This window comes from Phocoena phocoena, chromosome 2 (assembly GCF_963924675.1).
Source record: "Phocoena phocoena chromosome 2, mPhoPho1.1, whole genome shotgun sequence".
Taxonomy (NCBI): domain Eukaryota; kingdom Metazoa; phylum Chordata; class Mammalia; order Artiodactyla; family Phocoenidae; genus Phocoena; species Phocoena phocoena.
Window position 1 is genome coordinate 7,687,716 of NC_089220.1, and position 26,214 is coordinate 7,713,929.

General features: G+C 37.3%; 1 protein-coding gene across 3 annotated transcripts in view; it reads right to left on the reverse strand.

Annotated features, from left to right (window-relative positions):
• Positions 1-1,902: 1,902 nt before the first annotated feature.
• Positions 1,903-26,214, reverse strand: part of VRK1 (VRK serine/threonine kinase 1) — a 78,666-nt gene continuing 54,354 nt past the window's right edge. Inside the window, exons 8-13 of one of the 3 annotated variants that reach the window (XM_065871329.1) lie at positions 25,606-25,726; positions 25,252-25,310; positions 21,292-21,470; positions 7,221-7,311; positions 5,890-5,964; positions 2,093-2,124 (exon numbers count right to left, since the gene is read on the reverse strand). In XM_065871329.1, coding sequence (XP_065727401.1) covers positions 2,093-2,124; positions 5,890-5,964; positions 7,221-7,311; positions 21,292-21,470; positions 25,252-25,310; positions 25,606-25,726 — 557 coding nt within the window. Of the gene's footprint in view, positions 2,125-5,889; positions 5,965-7,220; positions 7,312-21,291; positions 21,471-25,251; positions 25,311-25,605; positions 25,727-26,214 lie in introns of all 3 variants that reach the window. The other 2 variants (XM_065871330.1, XM_065871331.1) reach the window with 2 other exon arrangements.

Below are 26,214 nucleotides of genomic sequence, written 5' to 3' on the forward strand. Positions count from 1 at the left end.
CTCAACAGACTAGAAACCCTCAGCTCACTAAGGACCTAAGAAAATGGCAGAGAAGGCAGGACACATGGGACCAGGAACACGTCCATAAGGATGTTGGATTGTGAAGGGAGGATAAAGAAAGGCAAACCCACTGGATGCAGGGATTGGAAAGAAAACAAAAACAACACAAGATAAAAAACAGTAAGTATGGAACTGAAAAAGGCAAGGGAAAAAGCATAACTCTGACTGACAAGGAGGTTATTAAACCACTTCTTTGAAATCAGGGGGGTAAGAAAAACCAGAGTAAGGTAGGGAACAGAACAGCAGAACAAGGGGATGCAGCCGATGAATCAAACTGGCTACTATGGCTATTAGTTTTTCATTTCTGCAGCCCTGCCAATAGAGCAACATTTGAGAAAATGCCAGCACTTATTAAAAACAATATGTGAGGAAATGTTTGTTTTCTTAATATTTAACCAACAGGTTTTGCTATCTTTTTGTGTTTTGAAAAATAAAAAAGGCTAAGGCACATACACAAAAACACACCACACACATTTTATCCTATTTTAAGCATCAATGTGTTTGAAACAGAACTTGAGAGTTGATTTAGATGTTACAAATAAACGTGGGACCATAACACTGATGAGGACTAAAATCCAACATTCTACAGAAAACAGGAGGAGGCTCTGCCCAAAATCTAGTTCTCCATTCTGTAAAATCACAGAGCCCTAGAACTTCAGGAGGCATTTAAAAGATTAACCTTCGAAGGAAAGTTGGCAGATCTGCTTTGCGTTTTTCAGTATGCGACCACTGCAGTGATAAATGCTTCGTGTGACAACTAAACACCACATCAGAGAGCCAAAAGGTAAATTGTGTTGGTTCAGAGTTGCTCAAAATTGGTACAACCCTGACAGTTTCTGACATGTCTACATCCACCTGTACTATTATTTACTTAATATTTTCTTCAAATCAACTTGCTTTTCTAAAAACTAAAATACCTACTTTAGGCTTATCCTAAGCAATAGAAAAATCACCAGTTTAATGTGCTATTTATATTTTAAATACATATTAAATAAATGCTTACATATTTAAATAAAAGTGTACCTATACACCATCTAAAAACATTGTACAGGCTACAAGGGTAAGGTGTACCACCCCTAGAAAATCCAATCCAATCCCAATTTCTCTAACAAAGTAAATCTTGAAATTGTTCATGTTGAAATTCCAAGCTTTTGTTCCCAAGGCAACTATATAGTCTATATTTTAAAATTTCTAATCACTAAAACTCTAAAGTGGTTGGTTTACTGTACAAATATTATACCATACCAAAAAAAAAAAACTTGGGAGAAAAATAATTTCCTGTGAAAGAATAAGCCAAATATATATATATATATATAGAGAGAGAGAGAGAGAGAGAGAGATATTTGACAGTATTTCCTTAAAGGAAGCCAGTCTAAAACAATCTTTGATCTGGCCACCACTTGATAACTGCCTGTTTTCTTACCATACAGCTTGCATACTTACATAATTCTCATGTAATCTTTCAAATACATGTATTTCATCTCTCACAGATAAACTTACTACTCCATTTTTTCTTTCATAATCTTTTCTCTTCTTTGTACCTCTCATTTCCTAGAGCAGGTGCTTAACAAATGCTTGTGGAACTGAGCAAAATCAATACAAAACAAATCTTATGCCCACAACAAATTTGTAACAAGCAAAAAGAGACCTTTATTTTGTGTATTTCCTTAAAAGTAAGGACTTTGCCAAACATTTTATACACTCTAGGAAATATACAACGATTAGAAAAGTGCATGTCATAGTAATATTTCTTATATGTACCCCAGAACCTCAAACACACAGCATGGGACAGCTTAAAGGGTATAACCTTAATACTGTGAAATTTTATAAATTAGGCTTTAGTAAATTCTACAAAGTATTTAATAAAAAAAAGTCTGCTTTTCAAAGACATAGGTACTTCATTGTTTCCCCCACTCCACAAGACTCACATGAAAATAAAACACTTAATACAGACAAAGAGGAAAAAGTCAAATGAAAGGAGGAAAGAGTCAAATGAAAGGAAGAAAAGAAAAACTGGTTCACAGTATTTGATTTACTTCTGGACTCTCTTCCTGGTTTTCGAACCTTGAAGAGAAAACAAAGAGATTTAAATCACTAGTCATTAACTTACAAAAGCAAAAGAACAGAAATATAAGTATTTCCATATATGGTTATTAATATTTAAAAATCTAATTGACTATGATGATTTGTGGAGACGAAACTGATACACAAGTTATAACTGTTAATACCCTAAAAACCTTAGGTTAATTTTTTAGTGTGTCAAAAAATATGCTAACAAAGCTGACCTTCTAGTTTGAAGTTATACAGAATGCATCCACTGGTAAAAACATACCCCATTTACACTGGTCCTGAACTATTTCTCCCACAAATTTTTATTGTACAATTAAAAACATTAACTCCTAATGTAAACTATAGCAACAAGATAGGTATTCCATAAGCAACAAGGACCTACTGTATAGCACAGGGAAGTCTGCTCAATATTATGGGAAAAATATTTGAAAAAGAATAGATATCTGTATATGTATATATACAGATCACTTTTCTGTACACCTGAAACTAACACAACGTTGTTAATCAATTACACTCCAATATAAAATAAAAAGTTAAAACATAAAAAGATAGGTATTCCTTGGGGGGAAGCACTGAGGATATGCATATTACAAAAAGCAAGACATTTTTTCCAAATGCGCTGCTTTTTAAAGCCTGATCCCTCTACTCTTTAGGCAGAAGAGCACTGGGCTAATCCAAAATGCAAAGTCTTGTCCACTAGGAATTAAACAGATCCCAATTGAGTCGCCCTCTAGAAAAGTATCACATCTGATACTGGCCTAAGTGCCTTATGACAGTTCCTCTCCAGCTATTCCTGTGCTGGAAGAATGCAGTGCTTCTCTACCGGGAGCATGTGGATCCGCCTCCCCAAGGAGACTTTGTCTCCCACCCCAGGCCACCTCCACCGCGAGCACAGCAGAGTCAGAAGGACAAGCTTAGGCCCGATCACAACTGCCTGTGCTGGCAAGAGGAGTGTGCCTTCCATGGCCTCGGGCTTCCCTCTGCCAGGAGAGAGCGATGGTACCAGGGTGAGGGCAGCGTGGGGCCCACGATCAATCAATAAACACACTGAACAGCAAAGAGATCAGTACTTCTCTTTTGAAACATACAAAACATTCTTTGAATCTAGGACAAAATATCTACCACACATGTCTAATTATAAACAGTTTCTAAAGGCTTTCTGACTACAGGTTTATTTAGGTACTTAATTGGAAGATAAGTTTGTTTGTTATTTTTCCAAGTTCTAGTTTTTATTCAATTGCCATACATTTCAATTCATGCAAACTTCAAAGTTATATGAGTATCTTCTTTTCTCTGCCACTCATAGTGCATGGCCTACGCTACGGTGGGTTTAAACTTTTGAGTTTTTTCTTCAATTTTTGTGATATAGCCTTCCTTTAAAAATATCCCATGGTAGATTTTTAGGTTTTTACTTCAACAATTTTGAAATTAATTTTCCATAGAAAACTGAGAATGCTGTGATTGTCTGAAATTGGAATAACAGGATATCACAAGATCAAGGTCCATAATCAATACTATAGTACATCTCCCTTTCAATAAAATTCGAATCTATAGTCACATTAAAAAGGACACTAGGGCTTCCCTGGTGGCGCAGTGGTTGAGAGTCCGCCTGCCGATGCAGGGGACACGGGTTCGTGCCCCGGTCCGGGAAGATCCCACATGCCGCGCAGCGGCTGGGACCGTGAGCCACAGCCGCTAAGCCTGCGCGTCCGGAGCCTGTGCTCCGCAACGGGAGAGGCCACAGCAGTGAGAGGCCCGCGTACCACAAAAAAAAAAAAGGACACTAAAGTCAACGATTATCGCTATATTCTCATTAATGTCCTAATTTGACATTTTACTCTTAGATTAAATTCCGTTACTGCTTATCCCCATTCAATCGAGATTTAAAGTTTTTCACTGCAACTAAGAATGCCATCACCACCTGCAACTTATTATATAATCATATTATGCAACTTAGGGACTTTATCAGTTCAGTATTTATAATCAATTAATAATCAATTCTGACTAATAATAATCAATAATAATCAATAATCAATTCTGACTGTTGCAGAAAAAAATCTATTTCTCCTCCCATCCCATATATCCTCATTTTCATAATATTTTTACTAGTGGTAAAAGGCCCAATCATAAGACTAATGTGTAAAACTTAATGTTTGAAAAATAAAATATACAAGGTTGGGATACTCTTCTATGATTTTATAATGCAGAAGGAAAAAAACAAGTGGGAAATTTCTTTGTAGGGTGCCTTAAAAATATCTCTTTCTTGACTAGACCGTAACTATTCAAGGGGTAAACATAAGTCATGCTTTCCTCAAAGAATCCTCAAGAATGGTCCAAACTCCAAGGTACTTCAAAAACAACACCAAGAGTAGGCTGCTGAGCTCTGTCTGCTGTGGGAACGGCAGGGACAAAGTATGCTGGCCGTAAGTATCACGGCTGTATTAACTAATTTTTAGTACAGTTCTGAAATATTGGCCTGGGTTTGAAATGCCAGAATATGTGTAGTTTTTAAAGGTTTATCATTTTGTGGGGAAAAAATTACTTGGAGCAAATTACCAAATTTTCTCAATTGGTAAAAATCATGCCTTGCATAAAACTACAAGGATTAGAGGCCTCTGTTCTTCTTGAAAACGACCCCGTCACCCCTCTCTTTCTTTGAGAAAACCTACACAAGACACATTAGAAAGCTTTCAGAATGTGTCCTTACACAATAGACGCCCAGCTAGTCAAAATGAGTTTAGGTGTATCGAGAAAATTATACACGTTTTTTAAATGGTCTAAATAGATATTAAAGGAAAGTTGCTCCCATTTTGCTAGGCACAGCATTCTGAGAGATCACACGGTGAGAAAAATCTCTTATCATATGTAAACCATAAATCGTGTTTGAAAATAAAATTGTAAATGAAGAAACTGACATTTCTAAAGCAGCTGTTAGAGGTGACAATTCTTGAAACATGTTTCTGACGCAAAATCTTAAAGCTCTAAAACACAGAATTCACTGAATTATATTTCTTTAAAAAACTTCAAATGTAATAATGTGCCTTCTCATTCAGGTTACTTTAAACTGATGAATACAAAAACATACATTTTCATGAACCCTTGGATTGCTTTAGTTTTCTTTGCTAGAAGCAGTAACATTTTACTATCTCAGGTAATATTTCTCTCATTTTTGAATATTTAGATAGTAAAATACCTTAACTAGCCTTATACTTTAGGGGGGGGAAAAAGAATTACAATTGGAACAGTATTTAATTAAAGCAATTTAGAGTTTATATGAATAAAAGAGAATTTGATTATTTTTTATCTTCATTTTTTAATATCAAAAAGAAATCTGGATTATTCTCCTTAAATTAGTGATGGGGTCTACTCTCTTCTTTTGTCGTTAATTAATAAAACAAAAATACTAATATATTTTCTCACGGTAAAAACCATCAGTATAAGGACCTTAAATTAAAATTTTAGGTATAAGAAACATTTTTCGTAATTACAGTCAAATTTAAAATCACGTATGTATCAAAACAAATACCTCTGATGCTCACTAAGCAAAGTTCGGATAACAAATGACCTCCAGGCGTGAGGAGACGCATGAGTCTCCCCTATGCACAGCTGGGAACTGCCTTTGGTCTAAATGGGTATCAACCTTACTATAACAACGTAAGCCCTTTCCTAAACTAAAATCTCCCGTTTTAAAATGTAAGGGATTTTTTTGAGTAAGAATATTACTCTATCTTCATAAATGCTCCTTAACTTTGCTCCCACTCACTGCCACAGCCGCTGCTGCCGCCTCTGGCTGAGACATGCTTTGATGTGCTGCTCCTTGGGATTCCTCACCTCCTAGTAACAGAATGAACAAGACAGGGGAGGAAGGGGAAAAAAAACAAAAACAGGAGGGAATGGAAGATGGCAGCAGAAAAGTAAGAGGGACTATTTCAAAACCTTTAGCTTCTAGAGTGACGTTATACACTCGCTCTTCAGCTATCCCAAGGATTCTCTTGGGTAAATTCAGATAAACCTAAGGGTGTACTATCCATAATATATAATGAAGAAAATGTTAATAAAATCAGGGTGAAGATGATTCTCTTTGAAAGTCAATTTTTGCCCTCCGCAAACATGCATGGCTATCACTGTCAAAGGGAAGGTAAAAATACATCACTGGCCTAACTCTACTGGGCACTTACACTTTGATGAAATTTTTACCAAAAATAAGCCTCTTCTATTAGAAATCAGAAATATTTCAGGACCAATAAACTAATAAATAAATAAAAGGCAGACAGATAGAAGAGATATCTGGCAGGGGGTGGAAGTGGTACTGTAGCCAGCTCTGAATCTCTCCTCACTGAGGCAAGTAAACCATCTCTCATGAAACCTGGAACACATTTTCCCATCTTCTGAGCTCCACAGGTGTGCCTACACACCACAGACTGGCCATTTATTAACCAGACCAAAGTCCAACCTAGTCTTGCCCTTTGCAGATGCTGCCTTTGCCAATGTCACTTCTGGAACTTCTCCATACTAAAAGTGCCTTCAGCACCAGTACATAAGCCATTGAAGAAATGACTTTATACCTTGCTTTTTGCTTCAAGACCTTTGGGAAGTGATGATTCGAGGCTTTAATTCCTTGCATCCCAACTTGCTGAGAGAAAAGAAGAGTTGGCGGACTCTGCAGTAAGCCACGTACTAACCACCTGACTCCTGACATTCCCTCTCACGCCCAGAGTTGGGTGGTAGGTGTGGAGAACCGGAGAGATAGTAGCCTGCGAGGTAAGAGTTCTGGTCTCTACGTCTAACCCTTTCACAACAGTTCTGTCATTTAAATGCTCTGTGTCTTGGGCTCCGTATCTGCAAAATGAGAGTAACTCCTGGTCTCAACTTCATGATTATTATAGACATGATTATAGTAAATAACACAATGTGAACAAAGGACATCGCGATACATACTGTATAAATATAAGATCTTCTTCTACATTTTTTAAATTATAAAATGAGAATGTTATGACCCAAATAGTTAACCCCTTATTCAGTGGGAGGAAATGAAATTTGTGTTTATTATATATAAGAAAAGAGCTAAGAGGCAAGACTGTTCAACTTACGGGTTTGTGTGGCCTCTTCTGTCTGTGTATCTGAGCATTCCATATCTTCAACACCAGGTTGTGTGCTCTGCTCTATTTCTTTCTTTCTCTTCTTACATATAAAAATTAAACAAAAAAAAAAAAAGAAAAAGATGTGGCATGATGGTCAATTAAGAAAATATACAGGGCTTCCCAGGTGGCGCAGTGGTTGAGAGTCCGTCTGCCGATGTAGGGGACATGGGTTCGTGTCCCAGTCTGGGAAGATCCCACGTGCGACTGAGTGGCTGGGCCCGTGAGCCATGGCCACTGAGCCTGCACGTCCGGAGCCTGTGCTCCGCAACAGGAGAGGCCACAACAGTGAGAGGCCCGTGTACCACACACAAAAAAAGAAAATATACAAACTTATCAGATATTAGCATATATATATGAATCTATACAGGTGTGGGTATGTCAAAACATACAGGAAGAATACACACAACTTCCTGGTGGGGGTCACCTAAGGAAAGGGGCGGGGGGTGAAAGAAAAGGGGATTAAGGGAACCTTCAACTATACAGTTAGTCTGGAAGTGGGTATATTTCTTATATCCACCTCTAACTTTTTTTTTTTTTTTTTAAACATCTTTATTGGGGTATAATTGCTTTACAATGGTGTGTTAGTTTCTGCTTTACAACAAAGTGAATCAGCTATACATATACATATGTTCCCATATGTCTTCCCTCTTGCGTCTCCCTCCCTCCCACTCTCCCCATCCCACCCTTCCAGGCTGTCACAAAGCACCGAGCTAATATCCCTGTGCCTTGCGGCTGCTTCCCCCCAGCTATCTACCTTACTACGTTTGTTAGTGTGTATATGTCCATGACTCTCTCTCGCCCTGTCAAAACTCACCCTTCCCCCTCCCCATATCCTTAAGTCCGTTCTCCAGCAGGTCTGCGTCTTTATTCCTATCTTACCCCTAGGTTCTTCATGACATTTTTTTCCCTTAAATTCCATATATATGTGTTAGCATACGGTATTTGTCTTTTTCTTTCTGACTTACTTCACTCTGTATGACAGATTCTAGGTCTATCCATCTCATTACAAATAGCTCAATTTCATTTCTTTTTAAGGCTGAGTAATATTCCATTGTGTATATGTGCCACATCTTCTTTATCCATTCATCCGATGATGGGCGCTTAGGTTGTTTCCATGTCCTGGCTATTTTTTATTTTGCGGTACGTGGGCCTCTCACTGTTGTGGCCTCTCCCGTTGCGGAGCACAGGCTCCAGATGCGCAGGCTCAGCGGCCATGGCTCCCGGGCCCAGCTGCTCCGCGACATGTGGGATCTTCCCGGACCGGGGCACGAACCCGTGTCCCCTGCATCGGCAGGCGGACTCCCAACCACTGCGCCACCAGGGAAGCCCCCACCTCTAACTTTTTACGCCTCATATAATTTATTATTGAAAGCCATGTTTTAACCATCAGGACTGATCATACAGAAACTCTCTTTGAAAGCTGATACTTGCTCAGGCCAATGATACTTATTTTCCCCATTTTACGCTGCATGTGTGGGGTGGGGTAAATGTACTTGATAAATAGGAAAATATGTGCCTGGCCCACGTACCGCATCAGTGGTTATACCCTCTAAACTGATGGGTAAATTCTGTGGATCAATAATGGCAAACTTCCAATAAATGTTTTATAATTTAAAGTTTAAGAGGGCCATAAACCTTACTGTAAAAGAAGAGTCTTAAAAGTACAAAGCTCTCCTAAAATCTCAAAAACAGGTTGGATTTTCCACCACTCTCTCAGGCCTTTCCTATTTTCTACATATTTTTCTAGTTGAGTGTTACTTAGGAGTTAATGCCTACGTTCTGTCACCATCCATTCTTCCCAAATGTTCATACAATTTCTTTTTCTTACTTTCTATCACTACATTCCCTAACTAGCTCAGTCCTGTGTAAAGTTTTAAAATACCTAACATCTCTATACGTAGGTATAACTATAGAAGGACATTAGTAAGGAATTGAAAACTTTGCACTTTTCATACAACTTTATCCCATGTAATCTCAAATTTAAATGTGTTAAAATCTACATCAGAATTCATTGCTTCTCTAGGTTGCCTAAAATAAGTCTGTAGCATTTAGGAAATCATCTGATACTTCCCAAATTTCACAGATTCACGACACATCAGAATGTCCTCATTTATATTTTCCTAACAACATTAAGTTAAACTTTGCCTAAGAATTTTCCTCACTTCAGGCCATTTTGTGTACAGCTATAAAAGGGTATAATGTCTGCTGACAGGACATTGTTCTTTTGCCTAATGGCAACCATGGGTTCTGTTCCAAAGAGAACTACATGGGAAAGCACAACTCTACTCAAGCCGCGTTATGTTAAAACCTCCGAATGGTCAGAACTGTTATTATCTATGTATTACAGTTAATCCCACTGTTTCAAAATATTCTTAACGGTGGCTGTGGAAAGATTAAACCTCAGAGATTCCCATCATGGTCCTGGAGAAAATGCTTCACATATATAAACATAACATCTTGACTAAACCTTAAAAAACTTTCAAAGGCATTCATTTAGCAGATTTGTACATGGAGGTATTACTTCTCAAAAATAGCTGGAAGAGTGGCTGTAACTTCATATAACTGATGAGAGAAGGGGAGAGTGCCTTACATCTTTCTTCTCCAAAGTGTTGCTTCATGATTACTATCTAAACCCTGCTGGGCTGAACAGATTGGTTCGATAATTACATACAATAACTGCAGTGGGCAGGTAACCCTCAGCTGGCACAGGGCAGCTCCCCTGTGAGGACTTCCATATGCAAACTGCACTGATGGAGTGCATTAGGTACATCTTTCCTGCCGGTGCACAGGCCTGATTAACGCCAGCCAAGACTCCAAGGTTAGCATGTCAGCAGATTTGTGATGCATTAGGCAGGAATAAACACAGACACTTTTGTTCGTTTGGACCAAAATTAAGGAGGAATATTTCAGTACTATATTGCTTTCCATACAGGAGAGAATGCATTTTCCAGCTTTAGGAGGGCAGATTTTTAAATGCTCATTATAAAGGGAGCTATCCAATATGTTCTACCTAAGAACCTAGTGCATTCATCTTGTTTTCAAGCTTATTTAATAAAAAGGAGCTTTCTTAACCTCCGTTCAGGTAAATTACATAGGAATGAAAATCAGACAGTATTCAACCAACAAAAGAAACACCTGTATTTCAGCAGTATGTACTGGGGAAAGCACTGAATTTCATTAATCCACACTTCAACTGGGTATCTCTTGCCCAACTTCTCTGACAATGTATATATATATCAATAGTTTGGATAGAAAGGACCAACAGTCTACAGACTAAGACCAATTAACAACAACCTCCAAGTTAAAGAATATCTAAGTCTGTTATTCATTGCATAAGGCGATGAGTGAAACTCCAAACAATTTGCTGTCACCTTCTTTCTACTGATGTCACCAAATGCTCCATTTTGTTATTTGACAACTTTTTAGGCTTCAAATAGTACATAGTTTGGTTCTCTTTAAACAGAAAATGGCTTCACGAAGTGCATTAATCTCTGATTTTGTCATATGCCATACCAGGTCTCACAGGTGCCTTTATTTACATTTATAAATGAAATCAAAATATTGCATGACACATAAGAATAATTCATAAAGTTAGGACAGAGTTTTCTTTTAATTCAGCATGGCTAAAATATCTTTAAAAACTAGGTTTATTTTAAAGGGCATTAGTGTATATATTACACATTGTATTTTTGCAGTGCTCAGACTGCTAGGCTAAAACTTAGTTAAATTAGCAGCTTCTCACTTCCAAGTTAGAAACAGGAAGACAAATCAGCGAGATGCATCGGACTGATAATTTACTAACCATCTAAACACTGACTGGAGATTAGTTATAGACTTAAAGCTGTTTTAATGGAAAAAAGAATAAAAGTCTTCAGAGACAAAAACCAAAGACAATTCTTCACATCCCAACTCAAACATCCAAAGATACCCTCTAAATGCTTTCAACAGCATCTAAGAGAAGCCAATCAGATTCATGCTTGCATCAAAGGAGATGGGTACTGAAGAACTGTTGTTGGTTTCTTCCCCCTTATTACAAAAGTCATGAATGTTCATTATAGAAACTTAGAAGGTACAGCCTAAAATGTTTAAATGGTATTGCACGTGTGTGTGTCAAAGAACAAAGAACTCTAAACACAAACATGAGACTGCAATACGCAGTTAATCTTATTGGACTCATTTGATTAAGGCCACTGAAATCATCATGCAAATGTATACCCTTTAAAAATTACTATTACATTCCTTAATAGTAAGCAAAAATAGAATATTTGTTACTCAGTGGTAACTAAAAAGAAAAAGGACATATCTTCTATGAAGGTAAAGAAACGTATGTGCTACACCACAATATTTACAAAATCAGTGGATTTTAGTTAAACTTCCCTATCTAGACAGAAAAAACTGAGGCTGGGGACAAAAGAAAGCTGGGAGAAGCTGCTCAGTGTTTCTAACTGGTGGTGGTGAGAAGACAAGAGCTAAGGGCTCTTGGTTCTTATTAGAACTTCTTTCCACAGAACCACGCTGCCCTCCACGGGACTTTTCGGTGTGAAGTGGCAGTTTCCAGCAGTGGTGCTTTCGTTGTAACGGATCCCTTCCTAGAGAGCTAGCGCACACATACATACATGTGTACTTGGCAAGCCCAGGGTCACACTCTACTTTTCTTCTCTCCCACCCTGGACACTCCTGGAGGGCAAGGACGGGGTTTTCCCCACATGCTATTATGTACCTCACACATACACAAATATCTAGGGGTCTGCACCTGCTGAGCAACTAGTCCACTACTATTGTAGTCATAAAGAGATGACGTGTTTTACCAAAAGCCCCTCAAAAACTGTGTAATGTTTAAATGGACATTAAGTAATTACAGAAATGTTTTGAGAAAAAGCAGGAAAAGGTCAGACACAACTGAAAAGAGAACAGATGAAAAGATGGGAAGTGGGTCAGGAAGTGAGTAAGTGACTTAAATGAGAGATGAATTTGAAGAATGGTCTAAAAAACTGTTACGATACACTGAAGTGATTTATTATTTTAAACAAGTTTCCGTGGTAAAGGCTGCGATAAGAATAACGCACACTACAATTTCCTTCCACAGTAACCCTAATTCTATCGGAACAGAGGTAGGAATCCCATCATGTATTTTCTAAGCACCTACTGTGTGCTGGGCACTGTTTCAGGCTTCATTCTCATGGAGAAAAACAGACACTAACAAATCGTTAAAGCAAAAGAGTAATTTTAGCTTTTATAAAAACATTAAGCACACACAAGTTAAATTTCTAAAACTATTTGCATTTATGTAAGCCCTATAAGAAGTCATTTCAGAGTTCCGTAAACTAGTCTTTTTGAGTAAGTGACCAATGTAATCCCACACACGTGGGATTTCACTCTGTGAAATACCAATCCATCTGTAAATGTAACACAGGCATGAGTGCATGGCCAAACCCTGATTTTGTTTTTTGTTTAAATTTAGATATCTCTCCTGTCCACATTTTTAATTATCTATTCTGAAGGTAGTTAATAATTAACATATTACTCGAGCAATTTTATCATTTATTAGCAGGTCTGGGGGTTTAGCAAAAAAAAAAAGCATGACTAACAAAATGTGGAAAACCTATGTCCTTCACTAGTTCAAGCTTTCCCACTCTTATGCCATGAAGAATGAAGAATTTGCTGTTAATTATCTGAAAATGGTGCACCAAAGATTATTGCTAACTCATGAGTTAGCAAATGATACCGATGCATTTGCATACTCTGTCAGAATAAATAAACAAATGAAAAAACTGCACCTAGGTGGCAAGCAGAATTGACTGCTTGCCCCACGGGCAGCACACTTTTAGCAAAAGCACTGCTTTCACAAAGTACGCGTATCTGTCTACTTGCTTATCTGGAGCGAATGTGTGTCCCTTCCGAAGTTGGGCCTACTGAGGATCTAGAAACAAGCTGCTTCACAGCCCTACCATCACCCATCCTCCTAGAAAAAACACAGCCACCGAGGAGATAATGAGCTGAAAGAAAAGTTGAACCTGGTCACATGGTCTTCAGGAGCACTACATGACTGAGAACTGGCTCTCATCGAATTTTCATGTAATAATGGCAATCACGGGCTGGAACGGTCTCCCAACAGCACTTCTGAAAACAGTAGATCCACCTTCCAAAGTTGGCAACAACGGCCTTTCATGACTCTAATATCATTCATATCACAAGGACCACGAAACTTCTGATATGATCAAACCTGTAGTCACTTAACAACTGAGAGATGTTTCCAGAGATTCAATAAACAAAGGTCTAAAGACTAATGGGTCACTGCATTCTCTTCTATGTTGGAATTAATATGACACTTCTTCATGCTTATTTTCCTCTGAAGGTTCCATGACCTGCACCATTAATATCAAACTTTTTAGCAAAGTTAAGGTATTTCAAGGGCAACTTATGGGGAGAGGCAAATGGGTAGCTAGTTATGGTTTAATTGTCTTTAATATTTTATACCTAAAATCACTTGGAGATTTTTAAGTGCCTTGAGCTCCTCTGAGGAAAAGAGCTATGTAAATGCATAATAATAATTAATGGTTGCATGGCCCTGGACAAGTCATCTAACCTCTTCTGAATTTCACTTTCATCATTTGTAAGCAGATGTATCTCATATCAGTGCTGTAAAGTATATGTAAAATAATTTAACATTGACAGACTACAAAATACTATCAATACATAAATGTGCAATGATAACCTAAAGTTTAAAGGGCTGATATTCTATTACCAGCACCGAGCACCATCAAGTCCCCTGGAGAATTTTCAAACTTAAGAATTAAAAGCACAAGACTCTGAAGCTGTAACACTGCAAAATAAAGAGGCCAATATTTATAAAACTACGTATTTCAATGAAAACGAAACCCTATGTATGTACTAGTGGGGAATTAAATGCTCTCAAGCCACACTTGAGCAAGTTTCTTACAAAATAAACCAAGCTACATTAGAGTTCCTATCAAAAACAGACTGCCTGTCGGGGCTTCCCTGGTGGCGCAGTGGTTGAGAGTCCGCCTGCCGATGCAGGGGATGCGGGTTCGTACCCCGATCCGGGAAGATCCCACATGCCGCGGAGCGGCTGGGCCCGTGAGCCATGGCCACTGAGCCTGCGCGTCCGGAGCCTGTGCTCCGCAACGGGAGAGGCCACAACAGTGAGAGGAGGCCCGCGTACCGCAAAAAAAAAAAAAAACAGACTGCCTGACCGCCCCCCAATAAGGCTATTTCCACAAAATACATATTTCCTAAACTCATAGGGAGAAAACAGCGAACACAGAATTCTCTGGCACTCAGAAGTCTTCTGCTTTATGTCAACTACCTATGGTCCTTTAGTATCAATCAACAGCTTCAATGAAAAAAGTTAACTTCAAACTCATTAATGTGATTTATCCATTTTTAATATGAGTAAGTTATGGAGCTGCATTTTGGAACCTTTATTTCACAGTAATTACCATCTTGTCTTTGTCGCAAAATCAACTTTTACCAATTCCCCATCATTTACTATTCAAAACAATCAATTTGAACACACATGCTCACCAAGTGAATGTAAGCCAGTCTTCATTCACATCTGCCCAATATACTCTATTTCATAAACTGAATTTTTAAGGATGTATGATCTTAGTTCAAAAGATTCAAATGAAAATGTTCTGCTATTTTCTTGACATCAAGAAACCAGAAAGACTTGAGAAAATGTAAAGTCGTGAAACAACAGCATTAACAATAATATTGCAGTTAACATTTACTGATTACTTATTATGTGTTCAGCACTGCTCTAAGCACTTTCTAAATCTCATTTAACCCACACAACAATCTTATGAGCAAGACAGATAACATTATTTCCACAGAAAGACAGCTTTTAAAAAATGTATCCCTTATTAAACAGAAACTCACACAAATGTTTAACATAATTCCTAAAAACTAGTCATGGTATCAAAGAAAAAGGGAATCCTGTTCTAATACTGTCCTTTGTGATCTAAGTTTTGAACATATCTTATAAGCATATCTTTTTGTTATGTCAAAAATAAATTTCCCTGGGTACCATTCAAGGCATTTATATGACGCCAAATTTCCTTCTGTATCTCTTACAATAAAGATCGCAACATGGCATGTGTGAATAATTGCCTACATACATACATTGGTCATGTGGCTGATAAGTACTATTATTTAAAGTCTTTTAGACTTAAATGCCCAATATCTGCTTTGCCTATTGGCAAAAGGGTTGTTTTCGACATAGAAGCTAGAATTCCAAGGTCACTCAAATTTTGGTTTGCAGTGGTTCTCAACGATGTCTGTACAATGTAATCACCTAAAAATCCTGAGGCTCAGGTCCACCCCCAAAGTTCTTGATTTAATTGGTCTGGGGTGCAATCCAGACAATGGGATTTATAAAAGCTCCCAGGTGATTTTAGTATGCAGCCAAGGATGCCGCCCCTGCCTCTCATCTACGTTAGAATCACCTGAGGCACTTGTGGTATGGTGCCCTCCCAGATCATACATGCAAAAAATAGCTGAAGCCTCCACTCTGAAAGAAAACACAGTCCTCCCCTCAAAAAGAAAATTTTATAAAATGCATTGGAGGTTTAAAAAAAAGTTTTAAAAAATTGAGGAAATGAGAAATGATAATTTTTAAAAACCCACAATAAACAAGGAAATGCAGAGCTAATAAATAGAAAAATATCATTATAGAACTTATAAGTATATTAGAAACATTGAAAAACAGCAGACTGAGCTGACAACTAAATGACATGAAGGAAACGTGTGGGATGATTACAGATGATAAAAAGAAACTGACTAAGAATTAAGCAGTTAGACATGGAAGATGTATATGATCTCTATATAGTCAGAGACAACTACAACCATCACTGAGATAAATGAAAGAACCTATATAAATATAGGGGTATACCATATTCATGGAACAGAAAAGAATACTGTGAAGATGTCAGTTTTTCCCAAAACGACAGTCAGTGCAATCTCAATCAAAATCCCAGAAGAATTTTTGTGGAAATTAATAAGCTGATTCTAAAATTTATATGTAAGTCAAAGAGCCAAAACAGCAAAGACAATATTAAAGAAGAATAAAGTTGGAGAACTTATACTATCAAATATCATTATGAAGCCAGTAGTTCAAACAGTGTGGCACTGGCCCAAATACAGATGAGCAGGCCAATGGCACAGAACAGAGTGTCCAGAAACAGACCCGAACACATATGGTTACCTGAAAACCAGCTACATGCTGTGGGGACCTTATAATCTTTTCAATAAATAGTTCAGATCAACTAGATATCCACAGGGGGTAAATAAACACCGACTCACACCATGCGCAAAATCAATTTCTGTTAAACTGTAGACCTAAATGAAAAAGATAAAATTTCTTGACAAAAGATTGTCTTCATGATCTTGAGGTAGACAAAATGTTCCTAAAATAGAATACACAAAGCACTAGTCATAAACAAAAAACTAATAAATTATGATTAATTAAAGTGAAGAACTTCTGTTCATCAAAAGATACCATACTAAGAGAGTGAAAAGATAAACCACAAGCTGTAAAAAAAATATGTGCAATACATATATTGTATATATATACAAAGTGCTTAACTCTGCAAATCAAAGGAAAGCAGACAACCCCAATTGTTTTTAATGGACAAAAGACTTGAAATGCACCTCAGAAAAAAAGGATAATCAAGACTGACAGGCGGGCTTCCCTGGTGGCACAGTGGTTGAGAGTCCGCCTGCAGATGCAGGGGACATGGGTTCGTGCCCCGGTCCGGGAAGATCCCACATGCCATGGCCTGTGAGCCATGGCCGCTGAGCCTGCGCATCTGGAGCCTGTGCGTGCTCCGTAATGGGAGAGGCCACAACAGTGAGAGGCCCGCCTACCGCAAAAAAAAAAAAAAAAAAAAAAAAGACTGACAGGCTATGAAAAGGTGTTCAAAATCAATATTCTCAAGGAGATCAAATTAAAACCATAAAGAAATACTAGTAAACATCTACCAAAATAGATAAAGTTAAACATAATACAATAGCTAGTGTCAGTGAGCAACTGGAACTCTCATAAGCTGCTGTGGGAGAGTAAACTGGGCAAATTGCTTGGCGGTATCTACTAAAGCTACTAAGCATACGTAAACCCTACACCCCAGGAATTCTACTATGTATACACCAAACTTGAAATAATTATATATGTTTCCCAAAAGAATTTATAAGAGTGTTCTTAACAGCATTATTGCAATCACCAAAAACTGGAAACAATGCAAACATCCATCCACCAAGAGCAGAAGGGATAAATGAATCATGATATAGTCATATAATGGAGTACTACACAAGAATAAAAAAACAAAAGACTTTTGTTACTTGTGACAGCAAGGAAATTCAGAAATGCAAGGCAGAAATAGAGACAGATGTAGAGAACAAATGTATGGACACCAAGGGGGGAAAGCAGCGGGGGAGGGGGTGGTGGAGTGATGAATTGGGAGACTGGGATTGACATGTATACATCAATATTTATAAAATAGATAACTAATAAGAACCTCCTGTTTAAAAAAATAAAATTCAGAAAGAAAAAAAGAAATACAAATGAATGAAAGACAGACACAAAAGTGTACAAAACGTATGGTGCTACTACTATGTTTTTCTTTAATAGCAAAACTAACTTATGGCGTTAGAAGTCATAAAATTGGTTACTTTTACTGAAGGGGTAATGGCTGGGAGAAGGGCATGAAAAAGGTTTCTGGGGTTTCTGCAATGATCCGTATTTTGATTTGGGTGACGTCTAAATGCATACATTCACTTTGTAAAGTTCAAATTCCACAATTATTTGTGCACTTTTCTGTACATATGTCATAATCTCACTCAAAAATTTAGGGAAAAAATTACTTGACAAAATCTAACCAAATAAGACAAGATTCAAAATAAAGAACTCAATAATGGGGTATCTAAGGAAAGAAATTCTTAGTAAACACTGAATCCACTTAGATACAGAACTAAGGCTAAACTACCATTAAAAAACAGAAAGAAATGTATCAACTGCAACAATCTAAATTTACATAATTAAAATAGTTTCTATCATTCTATAAACAAAAACAGCTAGATAGATCTTCACCAAATTTAGATGGTATATTTGGGGGCAATCTGACCTTAACTATAGGCTACATGGTATTAAGTTTAATACTACATTAGGTGTGATCACCTCAAAGAGATAGAAAGTTGTCCACCAGAGGAGCTGCAGGCCACTGATGTGCATTGGAAGACCTCTCTCTGCTCTTGTTCAACTCTTTGTACCATGTTCCAGGCTGAGGGCCAGCAGGAATTTATTTATTATTTACTTAATAATGATTTTTAAGGGCATGGTGATACTTAGTGCCTTTCTACTTCAGATTTATGTCATCCCCAAATTCTGTGCTTTAAATACTCCTCTTAGGTTATTGAGACTAAAACCAGTTCAAAGTGGATAAATTCATATTTCACGATAGTTGCCCAATTTACTATACCATAATCAAGCATGGCTGTAAAAAAAAATGGATAGAAGGCTTGCTTCATTCCACTGTCAATCAATTCTTATAGGTTTTTTACCATATCTCTTAGGAATATAAAGAGAAATATACATTGAATTGATTAAACTTATCCCTTTCAGAGATATGAGTGTCCTAAATACAAAGAACATATACTTTTATTTTAAAGTTTTAAAACATTATGACAGAGGAAAAGGAGGAGCAAGTATGCAATTATAAGGAGTAATACAGTCTCTATGATGAAGCATTATAGTCAGCTCTGAACTTCCTAGTAACCAGAGCAAAAAAAGAATCTCAACTACATACTCCTTCCTAAACAAGAGAAGGAATACTAATTTCTCAAAGAAGAGAGCTTTCTCTTGTGGGAGCCCCCAGACTGAAAAGTTGGATGGAGCTCTGCTCTTATCTGTTTCAGCTGTGGCGTATTTACAATTTATTTGAAGAAAATGTTCTGATGCTTTAAAAAGAAAAAGAAAGAAAGCTTAAAAAAAAAAAATCTGCTCTGGTCCAACTCTTTCACTTTACAAACAAAAAACAAAAGGCCAACAAAATTAACAACTCACCTACAGTTATATGGTTATCAAGGAGCTTCATGATCTTACCTAATCTTAACTTTTATTAGTTTCTTTTTAATACAAAAACAATCCTATATCAGCTCTGAAGGGGAAAAAAGCAGCAAACTAATGAAGGAAATCTAACAGTTCAGCTTTTTATTCATTTTCTCCCCCTAAATGAAGCTTTATACATGTAGGGGATGATCTAACAAGAAATTTCCAGCTTTCTGAACTACCCAAGGACACAAGAGAATTATAAGGTCACAGATGTTAGCTCTGCAGCAGACTGACCTATTCAGCTGTAAAGTCAGCCAACCCGCAGAAACCAAATTTTCTCTAGCATGTAGGTACAAACAACAGTGATTTGCAAAGGAAAGGGGAATGGTACTGGACAAGTTCTTACCTCAACAGAGATCTTTACTTTTCAATCAGCAAAATTTTAGAGAAAAACACTACAGAAGCCAGCTATAAATATTAACGTACAAAAACCTGTCCTGAGCAAGGAGATGCATGCTGCATGTTTATACGTGTATGCAAACTGTAAGTTTACCACCTTACTCAAAAATTCCACTCAGCCTTCCATTTATCCTCTTCACTTAAAGCTGGATATGGCTTTCCGCACGGTTGTTGACCACAAAAACACAAAAATGGAGATGAAATTAAGACAAAACTTATGAAAGCAAAAAGATGTATATATAGATGCATATGTATAATTTCAGATTCTGTGATGAAATTACAAAGACACCTACTATTAGCCAAAAAAGTCAAAGTCATGATCCAATGTCAAAATTCCTATCTCCTTTGTAAGTTCTTTTAATATGCTGCTTCTTATTTTAAAGGGAGAAAATCTGTTTTTAACTCTTTATCTCATAGTTTGGAATATAAGATTTCTAAAGGAATCTACTGGAATTTACAGAGTTAACGACAATTAAAACAGTCAATAATGTAAAAAAATATTTTTCTTCTAAAAGCGGTTTTCCTTTCCCATGTAAAAGCAACTAGCACATTTTAGTAAACAATTTCAGATTGAAAAGGAAATTAAGGGCTTCCCTGGTGGCGCAGTGGTTGAGAGTCCGCCTGCCAATGCAGGGGACACGGGTTCGTGCCCCGGTCCAGGAAGATCTCACATGCCGCGGAGCGGCTGGGCCTGTGAGCCATGGCCGCTGAGCCTGAGCGTCCGGAGCCTGTGCTCCGCAACGGGAGAGGCCACAACAGTGAGAGGCCCGTATACCGCAAGAAAAAAAAAAAAAAGGAAATTAAGTTGATCAATAATTATTAAAAATAACCAATAAGTTGATGTATACCTGCAAAATCTAAATTTTAAAGTGATACCAGGAGTTATTTACATGCCTGTGCAATATTTCTACCATAAAGTTTATTATTTAACATTTCTTTCCAAAAAGTTAATTCCCTTATATACAGATACACAGCTTTACATAATGACATTTCTGTAAAGAGCAAAATAATGTTCAAATGGGAAACACAACACGACAACAAACAAGGAAACTTTCAAATGTAATTTTCAAATGGTAATTTTTCAAAACCAATTTTCAAATAGTAAATACTTGGACCACACCAATGAACAAGGGAAAAGTGGAAGACAAGATCAACCCTAAGGGGTGACGTGGGAGAAAAGAACACACAGACTATGAATTGAGTGCCCTGCTCAAATCCCTCTGCCAGACATTAGTATCCTGAGTTAGAATCTCTTTAGGAATTTCCTAACTTGCTACTGGACACAAGAAACACATAAATATTCATTTTTCTACCACCCTCTACGTATTTTTCCATATCATAAAGAGTTTGCTTTTACATAATGATGAAAAACATTTAATTGCGTAGCAATCTGTTATTATTTTCTTTACTGAGCTACTGGTTCTCTTACCTAAAATTAATACTTGTTGCAATTATAGTCACAGGACGCCCAAAGGAAAATTCAGTAACAAAACTCACCTTTGTTGTTGTTTTTGCTTTCAAACTTCCATTCTCCACAACACTGAGGTCCAGCTTGCTGTCATCCTTACTGCCTATAGCTTTCAGTCCTTGCAAAAGAATATCTCGTAACTTTTGATAAAGAGGTTTTTCGGCATAATCCAGTAATTTCACTGTTTCCATGTACTTAGCAATTTCATCTAAAAGAATAACACAATTATTTTGTCATTTTTTGTCATAAATACAACATACTTTTCTAAGAAAATGATACATGGTTATACTAAAATTAGAATGCAAACGTATAGCTTGTTAAACATGTTTTTTTCAATCACTTCTTCAATGGAAAGTATGCTTTTGAATTCAAGAATTGTCAGATAAGTCAAATAAAAAACGTATTTTGAGAAACAACGTAAAAAACATTTTTTAATTGTGAGATAGTAAGACAGAAGACATGCTTAACATTTAGATATATACAAAAAATAATTGCTGTAGTTTTAAAGCTATTTTTTTAAAAGGACCTAGAATAAAGATTATAAAGTAAAATGTGCTTAAGTATACAATAAATATCATAGCCAGTATTTTTTTTTTGCCACAGAAGCCATTAGTTCTACAGAAGACAGCTGCATTCTTTGCGTAAATAAGAAATAAAACATATGAAAAACAGGTTGAAAAAAAGAAAAAGAAGCAAGGCCTGGTTTTCCCATAAGAGAAAAATCGACTTCTGAATGATGAAAGGTTTACTGTACACTGAGGCAGAACCAAACCCATAAAAAGAAATCTTACTAGTCAAGATCAACACTTTTCAACATCCATCTAAAAATCCATCTTTAGGCTAATGACTCATACATGTTATATCCCCAGCCCAGCCTTTCCACTGCTCTCCAGACTTGTATATCCACTGATTTCCACTGACTCATATCAAATCCCAACAAATGCAAATCCAAACTCCTGACCAACCCCTAAAACCTGTTCTCCCTGTGGTTTTCCCTGTCTTGGTTACTGAAAATTCCATCCTTCCAGCACCTCAAGCCAAGAATCCTCTTCCCACACCCCACATCCAATAAATCAAGAGATCATGTCAGTGCTACACACACACACACACACACACACACACACACACATATCTACACATTCATTCATTCAGGTATTCATTAAGCACCCACCACATGCCAGGCATGTTTCTAAATACCTGGGTACATGAGAAAAAAGAAAAAAAAATCCCTCCCTTCAACTTTCTTAATCTGAAAAAGGGGATCTATAGAAAACCTAAAGCAAACATCACCGAGTATGGTAAAATACTGAATACTTCCCTGATGAGAGAAGGAAATGGCAAGGAAGTCCACTTGCCCTGTTCCCATTCTGCCTGAAAGTCCTGTAGTTTTTAGCCAGTACAGTAAGGCAAGAAAAGAAACAGAAGGCATCACGAGTGGAATGGAAGATGTAAAACAGTTTATTCATGAACATGACGGTGTATGCAGAAAATCCTAAGGAATCTATAAAAAAAACTTCTAGAACCAATATGTAAATTTAACAAGGTCACAGGATATAAGGTAAATATTTAGAAATCTATTTTACTTCTATATACTACCAACAAGCAATTAGAAAAATAAATTTTAATAAAAATATATCACTTAACAATAGCATCAAATACCTACTAACAATTATAATGAAAGATGGGCAAGATTTTTTCCAGATTAAAACTATAAAACACAGGTAACACAGAAACTGAGACCAAATTAAACAGAAGACATAAAGTATCAATAGTATAAAGATGCCAATGCTCCCCAGTTAGTCCAGAGTCCATGCAATCCCACTCAGAATTCCAGCAAATTGCAGAGGGACAGGATGTGTGCAGAACTGACAAGGTGATTCTAAAATGTACACAGATATACAAATGATCAAGCAAAACAGAAAGTCAAGTATAAAGAAGAAACAGTGCTAGAGGACTTAAACTACCATGTATCAAGACTTAAGATAAAGCTACAGTAATTAAGACAGTGGGGCCCAAGAAGAGAAAAAAAGAACAATGAAAGAGCCCGGAAACAGACTCACAAATCCACACCTGATTTAACACAAAGGCGGCATCACCAGGAAAGGCTGGTCTTTTCAAGAAAGGCTGCTGTTAACTCTGTTAACTATGCAAGGTAATAGATGTGTTAAATTATGTCAATCTTGGTAATCATTCTCCAATGTGTATGTACAGGCAGGCACACCTCAGAGACATTGCAGGTTCAGTTCCAGACCACCGCAATAAAGTATCACAATAAAGCAAGTCACTTTAATTTTTTTTGCTCCCCAGTGCATATAAAAGTTATGTTTACACTATACTGTAGCCTATTAAGTGTGAAATAACATGATGTCTAAAAAAATGTAGGTACCTTAATTAAAAAACACTTTATTGCTAAAAAAATGCCAACAATCGTCTGAGTTTCAGCGAGTCATAATTTTTTTGCAATAGTAACATCAAAGATCACTGATCACAAATCACCATAATAAATAGAATAATGAAACAGTTTGAAATATTGTGAGAATTACCAAAATGTGACACAGATAGGAAGTGAACAAATGCTGCTGGAAAAATGGCACCAACAAACGCTCGACCCAGGGTTGTCACAAACCTTCAATGTGTAAAAAACACAGTATCGACAAAGTGCAATAGAGTGAACAGCTATAAAATGAGGTGCGCCTGTGTATCAAGTCATGTGATACAATTATAGTTTTCAGTTATTCCTCAATAAAGTTAAAAAGTCAATAAAAACATCCAAAAAATGCAACAGTGGGAACTAATTTCAGAAATGCAATACTGAGTGAAAGACAAAGAACTCCAATAGAAACCAGAACGTTAAAAATCCCCGCCCTCATGAAACCATTTTGTTCACTCTATGATTCCATTTCTATATAGTTCAAAAACAAATCCTTAGTGTTGGAAGTTAGGCTAGTGATTCATTAGGCCAGTGGGAGAGGCTCGTGATTGGCAGGAGGCACCAGGGGGTGTTTCTGAAAAAGCCTATAACATTCTATTTCTAGATGTGGTTGGTAGGTTGCAAGTTTAAAAGGCATAAGGTCAGGGTAGACCTCCTGAAAAGGAGATAACTGAGCAAAGGTTGAAAAGACTTCTAAATATATCCACACCGACCACTCCTCACTACCTGCACTGCTACTTCCCTTGCTTGGATTATTGCAGTAGCCTCCTACCAGCTCCTGTTTATATCCGGCCTTGCCTCCCTAGCAGTCGATCTTCACAACAGGAGTTGGAGAGAGTTCCCTTAAAGACAGACAATTCACGTCCCTCTCCTCCAAACCTCACGCGCTCCTGCTCAAAGTAAAAGCCAAAGCCCTATGATGGCTTAAAAGCAGGCATCCCTCAAGTACACCCGGCACTCACGTTCCTTCTGCCTGGAAACGCTCTTCCCCCGACTTCCCCAGAGCTCGCTCCCTATCTCCTTCCTACAACTATTCAGTTGTCATCTCCTCAGTGAGGCCATCCCTGGCCACCCTATTTACAATTCCAATCCACCTCCTCGCTTCACTCCCCAACCCATCCCCACACCCCCAACTCTACTCTCTGCTTTCTTCTTTCTGCCCCAGTACTAACCATGCAATATACTGTGGAATTCACTCGTTTGTTTACTGTCTACCTTTCCCAACTAGAGCTTCATGAGGATCGGAAGTTTTATTTAATTTGTTCACTGGTGTATCTCTAGTGCCTAGAATGGTCCTTCTCACACAATAAAGCCTCAATAAAAAAAATAGTTGAATTACTGAATGAAATTCGGTTCCATTACTGAAAGCACTGAATAATAACTGAAGAAGGCCCACCTGTGGAAAGGGAAGTACCTGTTTCAGGAGAGCAGGCTGCAGTGGAATGATTACACTTAACAATGCCTAAGCTCCTACATTAAGAGATATTCCGCAGACCTCAAGACTTTTTTTCTTGCAGAAAACAAGATCCCTACGAACATTCAAGAAGTCTTTTCTTACCTGGCTTGTTCTTCTCAGGAAAACATTTGTCCATCAAACCTGCAATATTTTCTCTGTATCTGTTAAAAATTAAAGGCTGAGTCACTGTTTGAAACTTGATACCATGGAAAGTTATTAATATTTAAGAACAGTAAAGAGCACATTAAGCAGCATTGCGCTACGTCCTAAACATGCTCACGGACATTCTTCCAAAATAAATTCAACAGAAGACCAAGGAATCTTACTGTTTAACAAGTACTTTCTTATTTCTACACTAGTATCAGTTAAAACTATAGTCCCCATCAAGAAGTTCTGACTAAACATCTGCTTTATCATGATTTTGCCCCAAATAATTTATTATCAGTTTTCCTTTACCTAATTTTGGAATCTCTAACATAGTTGGGATCTTTCAAATTATCCTCCCAAGGAAGATGGCCACTAAGCCACTGGATCATGCAATAACCAAGGATTTCCAGGTCACCACGTCTTGATGGGGCTGTGAAACAAAAGAAGCAGATTCAGCACACTGAAACAATGTTTAAGGTAGAATTTCAGGTATATCTAAAGGAATGAGGTAAAAGGGTCAACTCTACAGTCTTGTTTTTCATCATCAAATCTTGACTCCATTTTGAAAAAAGCACCAAATACTGGGCAGTATAAAAGAAATAATTTACCTCCAACTAATAATTTACTTTAAAACCCAAATTGGCAAACTCTACAGTTTCACACTGAGACTATTAGCCTAGGAAATAAATTATAAAACAATGACACATTAAATAGTGCCCTTGGAAAATGTGAAGATATTAAAAATGCTATAAGCTATTAAGAAGCCCAGAGAACTGGGGATTTTAGCTCCTCCACAGCGTTGGGTACAGAAGAAAAAGAAACGGACTGCTGAAGAAACAGGCCAACTTAATAGGTGACAAAATAAAAGTCTACCTGTTACAAAGTTGTAGCTGCATAAGAAACTTACAGACTTTTAGG